General features: G+C 43.8%; 1 protein-coding gene across 7 annotated transcripts in view; it reads left to right on the top strand.

The window, feature by feature from the left end:
• The window catches only part of IQGAP1 (IQ motif containing GTPase activating protein 1), a 128567-nt gene that overhangs the window by 97627 nt on the left and 18070 nt on the right, over positions 1–12870 (top strand). For 4 of the 7 annotated variants that reach the window (XM_081546957.1, XM_081546956.1, XM_081546960.1 and 1 more), the window contains 11 exons: positions 1749–1839; positions 2142–2309; positions 3022–3164; positions 6333–6503; positions 7191–7274; positions 7380–7451; positions 7548–7617; positions 8005–8213; positions 9294–9449; positions 9686–9849; positions 10660–10884. In XM_081546957.1, the coding sequence (XP_081403083.1) occupies positions 1749–1839; positions 2142–2309; positions 3022–3164; positions 6333–6503; positions 7191–7274; positions 7380–7451; positions 7548–7617; positions 8005–8213; positions 9294–9449; positions 9686–9849; positions 10660–10884 (1553 nt within the window). The remainder of the gene's footprint in view (positions 1–1748; positions 1840–2141; positions 2310–3021; positions 3165–6332; positions 6504–7190; positions 7275–7379; positions 7452–7547; positions 7618–8004; positions 8214–9293; positions 9450–9685; positions 9850–10659; positions 10885–12870) is intronic. The other 3 variants (XM_081546958.1, XM_081546959.1, XM_081546962.1) reach the window with 1 other exon arrangement.

Raw genomic sequence — 12870 nt, forward strand, 5'->3', positions numbered from 1 at the left:
ATGACCTGATTCTGTGGAAGTACCCATTTTTAGGGTGCAAGGATGTTTACGCCACTTCTCTCAGAGACTACACCTTCAGCTGTCTAGCTCATGACTTCTCAGTTTGAGTTGTCACTGACTCAGTATATTATCTCATATTGAAACTATTACTTAGCATTGCCAGTATTTATTCATAGGACCCTTGAGAGTTGTGTGTGGCCATTTTCTATTTTGAGTAACAGAAACTGACCATTGGTAAAAAAACGGCTAAGTTCTGCAGCTCTTAGGTGACTTGTTCTTGTGTTCTTTTTATTGGGGTCCTCTTATCCTTTACCGAGACTATGAGCTTCTTACATTGGGACAGTGCCTATGATTGTAAGCCCAGCACTTAACATAATTTAAAGTGGTCTTTTCTAAAACTCTGCATTTGAGTGAAATCATTACTTTGGATTTCAGGTGCCTTCTTTTGGCCTCACCCTGTCACCGAGGCGCTTTGTAAACTGTGGGGATTTGTGACTTCTTGGCTTGGCTGAGTGAAATATTGTGTCTCTCCCCAATAACACAGGAGGAAAGCCAAGCCTCCTTTAAGATTTTGTAGTTTCTTTAGCTGCTGGGTGTGCTGAAGACAGTGAAACTTCCCATTTTTCCTCAAAGCCAAGACCCTGCCTCAACTGACAACACAGTTAGAATAACTGACCCCAGCCATCTCCTGCGTGCCTTGGCAAATTATATTTATATCAAGCAGTCTTGAAGGATTTTGAACTGCTATTTATCCCACCATTAGCTCAAGCCTCAGGAGTAGTTACTCTTGCTGGGTCTGCCAAGGTTGTCTCAAACACAACTCTCCCAGCCTGGTCACTTTGAAACCCAAGGTGCCTTGCCTAGAAGGAGAAAGAGACTCCATTTCTGTCTCACCCTTGTCCTTAGTATTCAACTCAAACTACACTGGGCTGTAGAAACTCTTGTTGGCCACGCTGAGTAAACTAATCACCATTTATTATGTTTCTTTGTGAAGATGTGTCTCTAAGTTTCCAACAACTGATTTAACTTTCAAGTTTTAGAATATAAGCCAATGATAAGCTTAAGTTCCCCATAGTGACTCCTAGCTTTACATGTGATAAAGTCTTGATAGTCTTAAAAATAGTGGTCATAGAGAATGTATTGTTGTTGTTTAGTCAGTAAGTCATGTCTGACTCTTTGCGACCCCACGGACTGTAGCCTGCCAGGCTCCTCTGTCCATGGGATTTCCCAGGCAAGAGTACTGGAGTGGGGTGCCATTTCTTTCTCCAGGGGATCTTCCTAGATCAGGGATCGAACCTGTGTTTCCTGAATTGGCAGGCGTATTCTTTACCACTGAGCCACCAGGGAAGCCCAAAAAATACATAGAGAATATTTACTCCCTCTGAATATTGCTGGCAAAGAAGGCGGCTTTTTTTAAAAAAGTACTGCGTATTCATATGCATGCCGTGGTCCTTGTCAGTGTTTAAGTCCCTAGGTCTCTTCCCAGTTTGGACCTTTTGCCCCTTCTAGCTGCTCTTGTCCTCCTGACTGACTTGAATTCATCTTCCTATATCCGCCACTTACATTGAGGTATTCTTGTGTAACCCTTTTACCAGTTTTTAGTGCTGGCTTCTTCCAGGTGACTGCTCCACACGTCTTGTATATTTGAAACCTCCTCCTCTGTTTCTCATTGAGTCTCAGAAGCCACCATTATGGCATGTACCCTGATTCCATGCTTCTAATACCGTTTTGCTCTTAATGGTTTGTAGGAAACCCAGGATGAGTCAGCTGTGTTATGGTTGGATGAAATTCAAGGTGGAATCTGGCAGTCCAACAAAGACACCCAAGAAGCACAGAGGTGTATGTATCAGTTTGTTTTATTTCTGTTCTGATGGAAAGTGGGGGATGGCAAGGTGTTCCATAGCTCAGTACTCAGCTTGACCAAGATCGAGGGCTGGGGATTCTCTGATTGCCTAGTGGTTAGGATTTGGCGCTTTCACCACAGAGGCCTAGGCTCTATCCCTGAACGGGGAACCATCCCACCTGCCGAGTGGTGTGACCAAAATTAAAAAAAAAAGATAGTTGTAGGGCGGGACAGTGTGCTAGTAAGCAAATCTAGATGCTTTCTAAACTATTCCAGTAACAGTTCTCTCCTGGGATAGTTGCCTTAGGAATCTTTGCCATCAACCAAGCAGTGGAGAAAGGCGATGTTGGCAAAACACTCAGTGCCCTTCGTTCCCCCGACGTCGGCTTGTATGGCGTCATCCCCGAATGTGGTGAAACTTACCAGAGTGACCTTGCTGAAGCCAAGAAGCAAAAGCTGTCAGCAGGTGAGTTATGGGTAAATCAATATGTGTCCTGAAAGTAAGAGCTTAGAAATATCATGGAACAGAGGAAGAGGAAAGGGACAAGCTATAGGGAAAGGCACTGTAGAAGTACAGTACGGGGCTTACTGTAAAGACCCAAGGAGATAATATTCCTCTGTTTAAAAATAACTCTTTTTCTTCCCCTTGAGTACGGCTAATGTTGAGAAGATCAATTTTCTGAAAATATTTCTTTCATAGGATATAGTTCTGATTACCTAAGCCTATAAGATACTTAAAAGTAGTTCATCTGCAGAAAGGGAGGAATAAAGATAAGATATTTTATCCCATTGTATGCCCCCCCCCCTTTTTCGAAAATTAACTAGAGAGACTGAATGGTTGCAAGTCTTTTATGAAAATAGTTTTCTGACACACATGGTCTTACTTCGGTGTAGGCTTGAAAGGAACAGAGGTAGTGAAGGTCAGTTTCCCCATGCGGACTTCATAGGTATTTTCTTTTTATAGTGTGGACGTGAATGAGCTAAATAAGACGTTACAGAGTCATAATTTAAGAGGGACTTAGGATCCCTCTTTACTCTCACAGACCCAAGGGGCAGGTTTTGGGAATGGTCTTCATTTAGGTTGTTCAGCCTGATCAGAGTGATCCTATAGGATTAGACATGTGGCTGTGGGGAGTGTGGCTCTGAGTTTCTCTGATCTTTCCTGTATTTTATGTCAGGAGATAACAACAGCAAGTGGGTGAAGCACTGGGTGAAAGGTGGATATTATTATTACCACAATCTGGAGACCCAGGAAGGAGGATGGGACGAACCCTCAGACTTTGTGCAGAATTCCATGCAGCTTTCTCGGGAGGAGATCCAGGTAGGTCACATTTCTTCACAAAAGAAGAAGCTGAGAGACAGTACCTGTAGTTTAGAGGTTACTACTTAGGAAGAACAAAGATGTGTGGTCAGAAGCCCTAGACTAAAATTAAGGCTACAGAAAAGATCCTACTGTACAGCACAGGGAACTCTGCTCAATGTGATGTGGCAGCCTGGACGGGAGGGGAGTTTGGGGGAGAATGGATACATGTATATGTATGGCTGAGTCCCTTCGCTGTTCATCTGAAACTATCACAGCATTGTTAATTGGCTATAGTCCAATATAAAATAACAAGTTTTAAAAATAAATGATAAATTTAAAAAAAGGCTATATAACTAATTTGGAATAATTTTTTCTAGTACGAGTCCCTCAGATCTAAATTAGTAGAACATCTGGATTATAGAATTAGGTCAGATAAATTGTGTGCTTTTTTCTTTTTTAAGAAAACTTGGATGATTCAGCAAAAAAGAAAAATGAAAAGTTGTTCTGACACCTCATTAAATACAACTATTCTTAATCTTTCCCAATTTACATACTTAATCTCTTTTCTGACTATCCCACAAACTCCAAACTTTACTGTATTAGAATATAGCCTGCACTTTCACATAAAGTTAGCATTTTTTTATCGCGGCTTTCAAAGCACATCTTTCCCATCCCCTGTGTCTTTGCTGATGCTATTCATTCTTTTTAGAATTTCTTCATTCATTTGACACTTTCTGAACACCTCTTATCCTCCTACATGTACCAGACATTCTTCTGAGCATCAGAGGTATAATCATAAACAAAACAAAGTCCCTGCTATTGTGAGATGTCCTTCCCCTGCCATCTACATCTGTCAAAATTCTGGCTGTCCAGGCACACCCATCTCAAGTGTCACCTCCTCTGTGTAACCTAGATCAGTGCTCTCCAGAACTTAACGTGTGTGTGAATCACCTGGGGATCCTGGTGACATGAAGACTGACTCTGTGGGTCTGACATGAGGCCTGAAATTCTACATTTCTGACCAGCTCCCAGTGATACTGGTGCTGCTGGTTCAAGGATATACTTTTAAATACCACCTACATACATAATCATGTCTCCCTTATCTTTGAAAAAAAAAAGACAAAAATTTTAATCCTCTAGAGCTCTTCTGATTCAGTCTTGCCTGTAAGTTCATACTGTGTTCTTACTAAGTGCCTTTAAGTTAGTCTTCTTCATGAATTTATTCTCCATTACCATTCACATCTTAGCTCATGGCTATCCAGCTCTTACTTTAGTAAAACTCTTGCTTTAGAATGTAACAGTGGCCTTTTAATTGCCAAGTTCAGCAAGGAGGTGTGATCTCATCATAGGTGACCTCTGAGCGTGTTCCCTTCCTTAAACCCTCGACTCTTTCGGCTTCTCCAGTGCTGTTCTCTTCTGGTTCTACTTCCGAGTGTCCCTTCTTAATCTCTCTCTCCTTTCGTTTCCTCTGACTCCACTTGTGTTATATCTGGGTTCCATCAGCCCCCTTCTCTTCCTCTGTATAGTCTTCCTCAGTCATCTCATTCAAGCCGGTAGCCCCAATTTTTGCCTGTGTGCTTGCAAACTTAAATCTCGTTCCTTCAGACTCACCGCCTGCCACCTTAGTCCTTCTCCTCACCACCAGGTCTGCCTTTCCATCTGCAGTCTAGAAGTCCAGCAGACACCTCAGCACAGTTTGACAGGAAAATCAGGGCTGGAATAGAACATAAGGGTGTGTTTTTTTTCCTCACATAAAGTAATTCTGGAGTTGAGCATCCAGGGAAGGTGTGGTGGCTCCACGATCTGGTCTGTCCCAGGGTTCTTCTGTCTTCCTGCTCTGCCATTCTCAAGGTCACCTTGTCATCCAGAAGGAAGGCAGGCAGGAAGTAGGAAGATGGGGAGGAGAGTAGACAGGCCTGATGCCAGCTGTCTGTCTCTCTTAAAGAGCTTTCCTTCCCAAAGATCTTACCAAGCTGCTTCTGCTTGCATCCCATGGGCTGTCCCTAGGTCATATAGTGTTTTTGTTTCTGTTTATTTGGGCTTTTTTATTTTTTTTGGCTGCACTGCACATCATGTGGGATCTTAGTTCCCTGACTGGGGATCAAACCCATCCCCCCTGCAGTGGAAGCACAGAATCCTAACCATTGGACTGCCAGGGAGGTCCTCATGTAGTCTTTTAACTGCACACGTTGTGGCCTGGGGGGGAAAAATAGCTCTGACATCAAAGACAAGAAGGGACCATGGCTCTCAGGTGGGTTTGCAGGTGTTCTCAGTAACCATTCTCAGCGCTCCTGCCCTCACCCAGGGTGATCCAGGGCTGCTCTCACTTGGATCATATGCTCCCAGGATTCTAATTCACCCGCTCACACTAATCTGCCAGCTATTCAGCTAACCATGGTGCTTTTCTAAAAACACATCTGGTGGTTTTATTCCTCTTTGAAAGTTTGCTGGTTCTCCAGAGCTGGTAGTAACAGTCTAAACACGCAAGGCTGCTTCTCCAGACCATCTGTAGTCTGTCCACTCCCCCACAGGGCCCTCCTCTGTGGCGTTGCAGGGGCTCCAGGCCTTGGTGGCACCTGTCTCTCTGTCTTCTTGTCAGTATGACCCCAGATCGGCAAGCACAGTTCCCCGGATGGTCAGCATTAGGTAGGTGAGTGAGAAAAGGAAATGACATGAGGTCAAAGAAGGTCACATTTTTGACTCTTTGCCGGGGGATGTGAAGACAACTTGGCCTTGAAAAATAGACCTGAAGTCTTCATTCCTGTTTCTTGGCTAAAGATATAGTATAGGGGCTTCCCTGGTGCCTCAGTAGTAAAGAACCCACCTGCCAATGCGGGAGGCATGGTTTTGATCCCTGGTCCAGGAAGATCCCACATGCCATGAGGTCACTAAGCCCATGCACTGCAACTACCGAAACCCGAACTCTAGAGAACTCAAGAGAGGCCATTGCAATGAAAAACCAGTGCACTGCAACTGGACAAAGCCTGTGTGCAGCAAGGAAGACAGTGCAGCCAAAAAACGAAATAAATAAGTAAAATTATTTTTTTAAAAAAGCTAATCACACCGTATTTAAAAAAGATCTAGTATAGCCTTGGCAAGCTGTGAGCATTAGTGTGTGCACTGCAGATGACACTGTGTTAAAACTCTGTATGTGTATGTCTTCTCACATGACTGATGTGTTTTCAGAGTTCCATCTCTGGGGTAACGGCTGCGTATAACCGGGAACAGCTTTGGCTGGCCAACGAAGGCTTGATCACCAAGCTGCAGGCTTGCTGCCGGGGATACTTAGTCCGGCAGGAGTTCCGATCCAGGATGAATTTCCTGAAGAAACAGATCCCGGCCATCACCTGCATTCAGGTATTTCAGAGCCTCCTATACACGGACAGCAAGGGGGCTTCCAGAGCAGGACTGATGAATGGTCAGCACCTACAGTCGAGTATCTGAGTGTGATGAACAGTCAGTGCCTATGGTCAAGTGTCTGAGTGGGGTTTTTGCCTTCTGACCATCCCTTCCTCTACTGCCACGTAATCAGCGTGTGCTTAATGGTGTTCAGTGGTAAGTTGTCCAGCTCAGTGGTAGTTCTTCTCGGCACCTCGCTCTCTCCTAAGACTGTTCCTTTATGTGAGATTTGAATATGGAGAGAAGAAACTCTGATTTTGTTTCAGTGAGAGGGAAGCTCAGAAAGAATTCTGGGTTAGGAGTTACGACTCCAGCACGGTCAGGTAGTGGTGAGCCTCTTCTCTGAGTTTGCATCCTCCTCTGTAAATGCGGATGCGAATGTTTGTCTTGCCTTCCTCACTGATTGGTTGGAGGAGCCAGTGAGAGCATCTTTGTGGATGCACTTTGCAAAGCATGCAGCGCTTCCAGGAGGTGGAAGTCAGCCAGGTGCTCTCCTGGGGAAGGTGCAGCCCAGTCTCTCCTTCCCCCATCACGGGTGGGCGTGGTCCTTTTTAAAGCTGTATCATGAACTGCTCTTGGGGGAAATTTTTTAACTTCCTTTGACCCTTGGGAAATGACTCGTCTTCTGTAACATTTGGGTTTCAGTCTCAGTGGAGAGGATACAAGCAGAGGAAGGCATACCAAGACCGCTTGGCTTACCTGCACTCCCACAAAGATGAAGTTATAAAGGTACGTATCCCGGGCAGGGTTTCTCGTCAGCATGGCGTGTGAGCGTGACATGTGCAGAGATGAAGGGTTCTTCTCATTTCTGGGACCCCCTCTCTTTCTCCACAGATCCAGTCCCTGGCAAGGATGCACCAAGCTAGAAAGCGCTATAGAGAACGCCTGCAGTATTTCCGAGATCATGTGAGTAGCCCTGGGTGAGAAGCACCAATAGAATTGATTTTGCTGTGTTTGTGGTGGACAGATGAATTGAGGAATTTCTTCTTTTGTGTCCCTTAGATAAATGACATTATCAAAATCCAGGCTTTTATCCGGGCAAACAAAGCTCGTGATGACTACAAGACTCTCAGTGAGTAACTGTGGCTCAGCAGAGAAGAGTTGAGGCAGTGGCTGAGAGCCATCGGGTTCTGGGTATTCTCCACGGATCTCTTTTCTTGTCCTGCAGGCAAGGCTTGGGGGGCAGGGTGCTGCTTGTGACTGAAGCCCCTTTGCTAACCCATGGCGTGGTGTCTTGCTGCTTGCCGTATCTGCCTTCCACATAACGTAGCAATAGCATGACCAGGAAGACGGCACTTGGTGGTTGTCTCTGCACATCTCAGAAATAAACGAATATCTTACGTGTGAATAGAGCTGCTTTTGTTTTCTTTTTTAAATATAAGACAATGCTGATGCTCTCCAAGACACAGAACTTCTGGGAATGCCATTCCTCATCTGACACGTGCTTTCTCTCTGTCAGTCAATGCCGAGGATCCGCCTATGATTGTGGTCCGGAAATTCGTCCACCTGCTTGACCAAAGTGACCAGGATTTTCAGGAGGAGCTCGATCTTATGAAGATGCGGGAAGAGGTTATTACCCTTATCCGTTCTAACCAGCAGCTGGAGAATGACCTCAATCTCATGGATATCAAAATCGGACTGTTGGTGAAAAATAAAATTACACTGCAGGTATGGTCCAGTGCCAGCCAGGGCCTTGGGGCACTGTCCTGCTTGGTACCTCTGCCTCCCCACCTTATGCCTTGCAGGGCTGGCTTTCTCCTCAGTCAATGCTGTATGTTTTCTTTTATGTTATATAGGAAATGAAATTATTTGATCACATAGTTTTAAATAGAGACGTCTTAACCATCCAGTGGCTAAGATGCTATGCTTCCAGTGCAGGGGGCCTGGATTTCATCCCTGGGCAGGGAAGTAGATCCCACATGACACAGCTAAGAGTCTGCTTGCCACAGCTAAGACCCGGGGCAACTAAATAAATAAATATTTTTTAAAAGTAGAAAAGCGTAGGTAAAAATCATCCCATAATTCCACCACTCTAACAATCATTTTGTATGCTACATTTTTATTTAATATAAAGGATAAGATACATTTTATATGATATCATCACAAATATTATTTTTAATGGCAGTGTAATAATTGATCAGGAGGTAGTCTGAGTCACCTCTTTTTCTAGACTATTTGACATTTTCAACTTTTTTTATTACAGAATAATACTGCAGTTAATTTTCAGTGTACATGTAGCTTTTATTGTATACAAGACTTTGTAAGATAGACTCCTAGAAGCTGGTTTCCTGAATCAATGGACATTTTTAGGATTAGGTTCTTTATAAGTAGATTTGAGTAGGAATAGATTTGATCAATGTACTGAAAATAATCAATGTAGTGATTCCAGGGGCTTCCCAGGTGTCTTATTGGTAAAGAATCAGCCTGCCAAACAGGAGATGCGAGTTCAATCCCTGGGCTGGGAAGATCCCCTGGAGGAGGGCATGTCAACCCAGTCCAGTATTCTTGCCTGGAGAATCCCATGGACAGAGGAGCCTGGTGGGCTACAGTCTATGGGGTCACAAAGAGTTGAACATGACTGAGTGACTAAAATAGCAACAGCAGACGATAGTGATTCTAAAATATGTAATGGGATCTGCCAGTGCAGTAGACTTTAATGAAAGTTTTTAGATGCTTAAACTTTCCATAATGCCCAGAGTTGCATCTTTGAAAGTGTTTTGATTTATGTATATATGTATTTGTTTACAGGATGTGGTTTCCCACAGTAAAAAACTTACCAAAAAAAATAAGGAACAGTTGTCTGATATGATGATGCTAAATAAACAGAAGGGAGGTCTGAAGGCTTTGAGCAAGGAGAAGAGAGAGAAATTGGAAGCATATCAACACTTATTTTATTTACTGCAGGTGAGTGGGTTCTAGAATCAGTACTGCAAAATTTAGTTAACTTTTTCTCAAGAAAACCTTACGTATGGATCTCTGTGGAAGTCTTCCTGATTTCCACTGAGGGGTGAGCAAAGGACTTGTCTTATTTTTCTTTTATTATTCCGGTACATCCTGATGCTTCAAGCTGAAAAGTCTTGAATATTTGTGCCAATCTTCACGTTACATGGAAATCACTTATCCCTTGGTTTGTGTTTCAGACCAACCCCACCTACCTGGCAAAGCTGATCTTTCAGATGCCCCAGAACAAGTCCACCAAGTTCATGGACTCAGTGATCTTCACTCTCTACAACTATGCCTCCAACCAGCGCGAGGAGTACCTGCTCCTGCGGCTCTTCAAGACAGCCCTGCAGGAGGAGATCAAGTAGGGACAGATTTCTGCTGGGCTGGGAACCCCTCCCCTCCATCACAGAGGCTGCCAGTTAGAGATTCAGGCCTGCCCGTGACTTTTCTCCACACTGTGATATGTGTGAAATACTTACTCTAAAGAAGCACCTACTTTTTATAACAAAATAATCTATAGTATAGGACTTCCCTGGTGGCTCAGGTGGTAAAGAATCTGCCTGCAGTGCAAGAGACCTGGGTTTGATCCTTGGGTCGGGAAGATCCTCTGGAGAAGGGAATGGCAACTCACTCCAGTATCCTTACCTGGGAAATCCCGTGGACAGAGGAGCCTGGCAGGCTACAGACCATGGGATCACAAGAGTTAGACACGACTGAGTGGTTAACATTTTCACTTTCACTTTTTCATCTTATATTCTATACACCAATATAAACTAATCATATATACACAAGCTACTATGCTAATTATGAGCTAATATAAACACTAATATAAAGTATTGCTGTTTCTCGGGAGATGATAGAATAAGAGATTGGCCAGTAGTTTTAGAAACATTCTGTATTAAGGTAGAATTTTTAAAAAACTGATCCAAACAGGAAGCTTTCCTATCTTTAGCTAATAAGAGACCTGATCACGTTCCTATGATAGAGGTGGCAGCAGCAGGCAGGTCCCGTATTCAGATAAGAGTCGGGAAAGTTTCTAGAGAAAGAGCATGTACCCACCTCTTTCCAGCTACTTCTGTTTTTAAGGAGATGGGGTCTTTAAGTAGGAAGGATCTGAAAGTTGGTAGATTTGTGGTTAGTTTGAATTCAATTCGTTTCTTGTGTTTTACAGGTCGAAAGTAGATCAGATTCAAGAGATTGTGACAGGAAATCCGACAGTTATTAAGATGGTTGTAAGTTTCAACCGCGGCGCCCGGGGCCAGAATGCGCTCAGACAGATCTTGGCTCCAGTGGTGAAGGAGATCATGGATGACAAGACCCTCAACATCAAAACTGACCCCGTGGATATTTACAAGTCTTGGGTTAACCAGATGGAGTCCCAGACAGGAGAGGCGAGGTATGATCAATCATCACAGCCCCTTTTTCTTTCATGCTTTTAATATTTTCTCTCTCTTTTTAAGCGGTTAATATTTCTTTGATTTGAAAGTTAGTAATTGTTCAAGTATTTTTTCCATAGAACCCTCTTCTTTAAGTAGTTGAGTTGGTAATTTATTCACTTATTTAGAAAATATTTATAGAGTACTTCCTAAGTGCCAGACAGTGTGTTAAATGCACATATAGTAATACTATATTGAGGACTTCCCTGGCGGTTCAGTGGTTAAGACTTCACTTTCTAATGTTGTGGGATGTGGGTAATCTCTTGTCGGGGAGCTGATATCCCATATGCCTCTCAGCCAGAAAAACAAAACATAAAACAGAAGCAATATTGAAACAAATTCAATAAAGACTTTAAAAATGGTCTACATTAAACAAACAAAAAACTTAAAAAAAATACAATAACAGATGAGACATACAATAATGATTGAAACCAACATGTTCCCTGCCCTCTGTTCATAGTTTGGAGAGATGAGACAGGTACATAGAAATGAAGTTGCAAGCTGAGGGGAGTTTTGTGAAGTTTTATAATTTTGTAGGGAGCTGTGATGAAGCATATGAGAGGGAGCTAACTTAGAGTGGTTGGAGAGAGCCTCTCTGAGCAGGTGAACCGTCCCATGGCAGACACTAGAAGATGCGATGGGCCTTGCTGAGTGCAGAGTCTTTCTGTCCAAATGCTGGCGGGTAGAAGGAGCTCAGAGAGCCTAGGACTGGAAGGACACAGGCATCGCGGAAATGGGGTTAGGTGGGAAGAGACACCTGGATCTGGGTGAGATCTCTGTGTTCTGTGAAAGGGAACAGGATATGCTGTGGGTGAATGCCGAGCTGCCCCGGAACACTGCAAGTTGGGCCAACTAAATTACCGTAATCCAGGAGACTTCTGTGCCTGGGCCATAGTTTACCACCTACGTGAATACATCCAGAGCAGGATGTGTCACCAGAATATGGGACATGCTGTGGAAATACAGCTCAGAGAGCCAGAATGTTTCTGATTTTATCCAGCGTGGGTGAGGGCTAGAGATGTGAGCAGTGTGGTCTCCACTGGTTTTCTCCTTTGGTGTAGAATAGGGTTAGATCACACGTGAGGTTCTTGGGGGTAATCTTCAAAATTCAGATCTCCTGTCCCTTAAATGGCTCTCCCTGGCTTCTGGGAAAGTCCAGACTTAGCAATACAGACAGGGCCCTCCACGACCTGGCCTCTGTTTATTTTAATGTTCTCATTTCTCCTCCCTCTTCCCTCCTTGTGTTTGATCTTCTTTCCTAGAAGACTTTTTTTCCTCCCATTTTTCTGAGTTCATACATTCCTTCCTTATGGAAGTCTTTTTGATTCCTCCAGTCTGAGTAGAAGCCTCTTCTCTGTGGCACTGTAAGACTTCCGGTCAGCTTCGTATTGTTGCACAATATGTTTACAGATAGTTAATGTGTGTGTCTCTCCCATACGTACAGACCGTGAGGAACTCGAGAAGCTATCATGTCTCTAACGCTTTGATCCCAAGTGCCCATCACAGTGCCTGGCACATAGATCTAGGCTCCAAATTCACAGCTGAAAACCCGAGCCCCAGTTCCGGCCCCACCATTCACCAGCTCTGTGAGCATAACAAAATTACCTGGTCTCTGGGTCATTCTGCTTTTGAAAGACACAGGCTTGCCTCAGGCTGTTGGTCTAACATGTTGTTGTTGTTCATTTGCTAAGTTGTGTTCAACTCTTTGCAACCCCATGGACTGTAGCATGCCAGGCTTTCCTGACCTCTACTATCTCCCTGAGTTTGCTCAAACTCATGTCCATTGAGTTGGTGATGCTATCCAACTATCTCATCCTCTGTTGTCCCCTTCTCCCCTTGCCCTCAATCTTTCCTAGCATCAGGGTCTTTTCCAATGAATTGGCTCTTTGCATCAGATGGCCAAAGTATTGGAGCTTCAGCATCAGTCCTTCTAATGAATATCAGGG

This window comes from Giraffa tippelskirchi, chromosome 12 (genome assembly GCF_054371585.1).
Source record: "Giraffa tippelskirchi isolate mGirTip1 chromosome 12, T2T-mGirTip1v1.2.pri, whole genome shotgun sequence".
Taxonomy (NCBI): domain Eukaryota; kingdom Metazoa; phylum Chordata; class Mammalia; order Artiodactyla; family Giraffidae; genus Giraffa; species Giraffa tippelskirchi.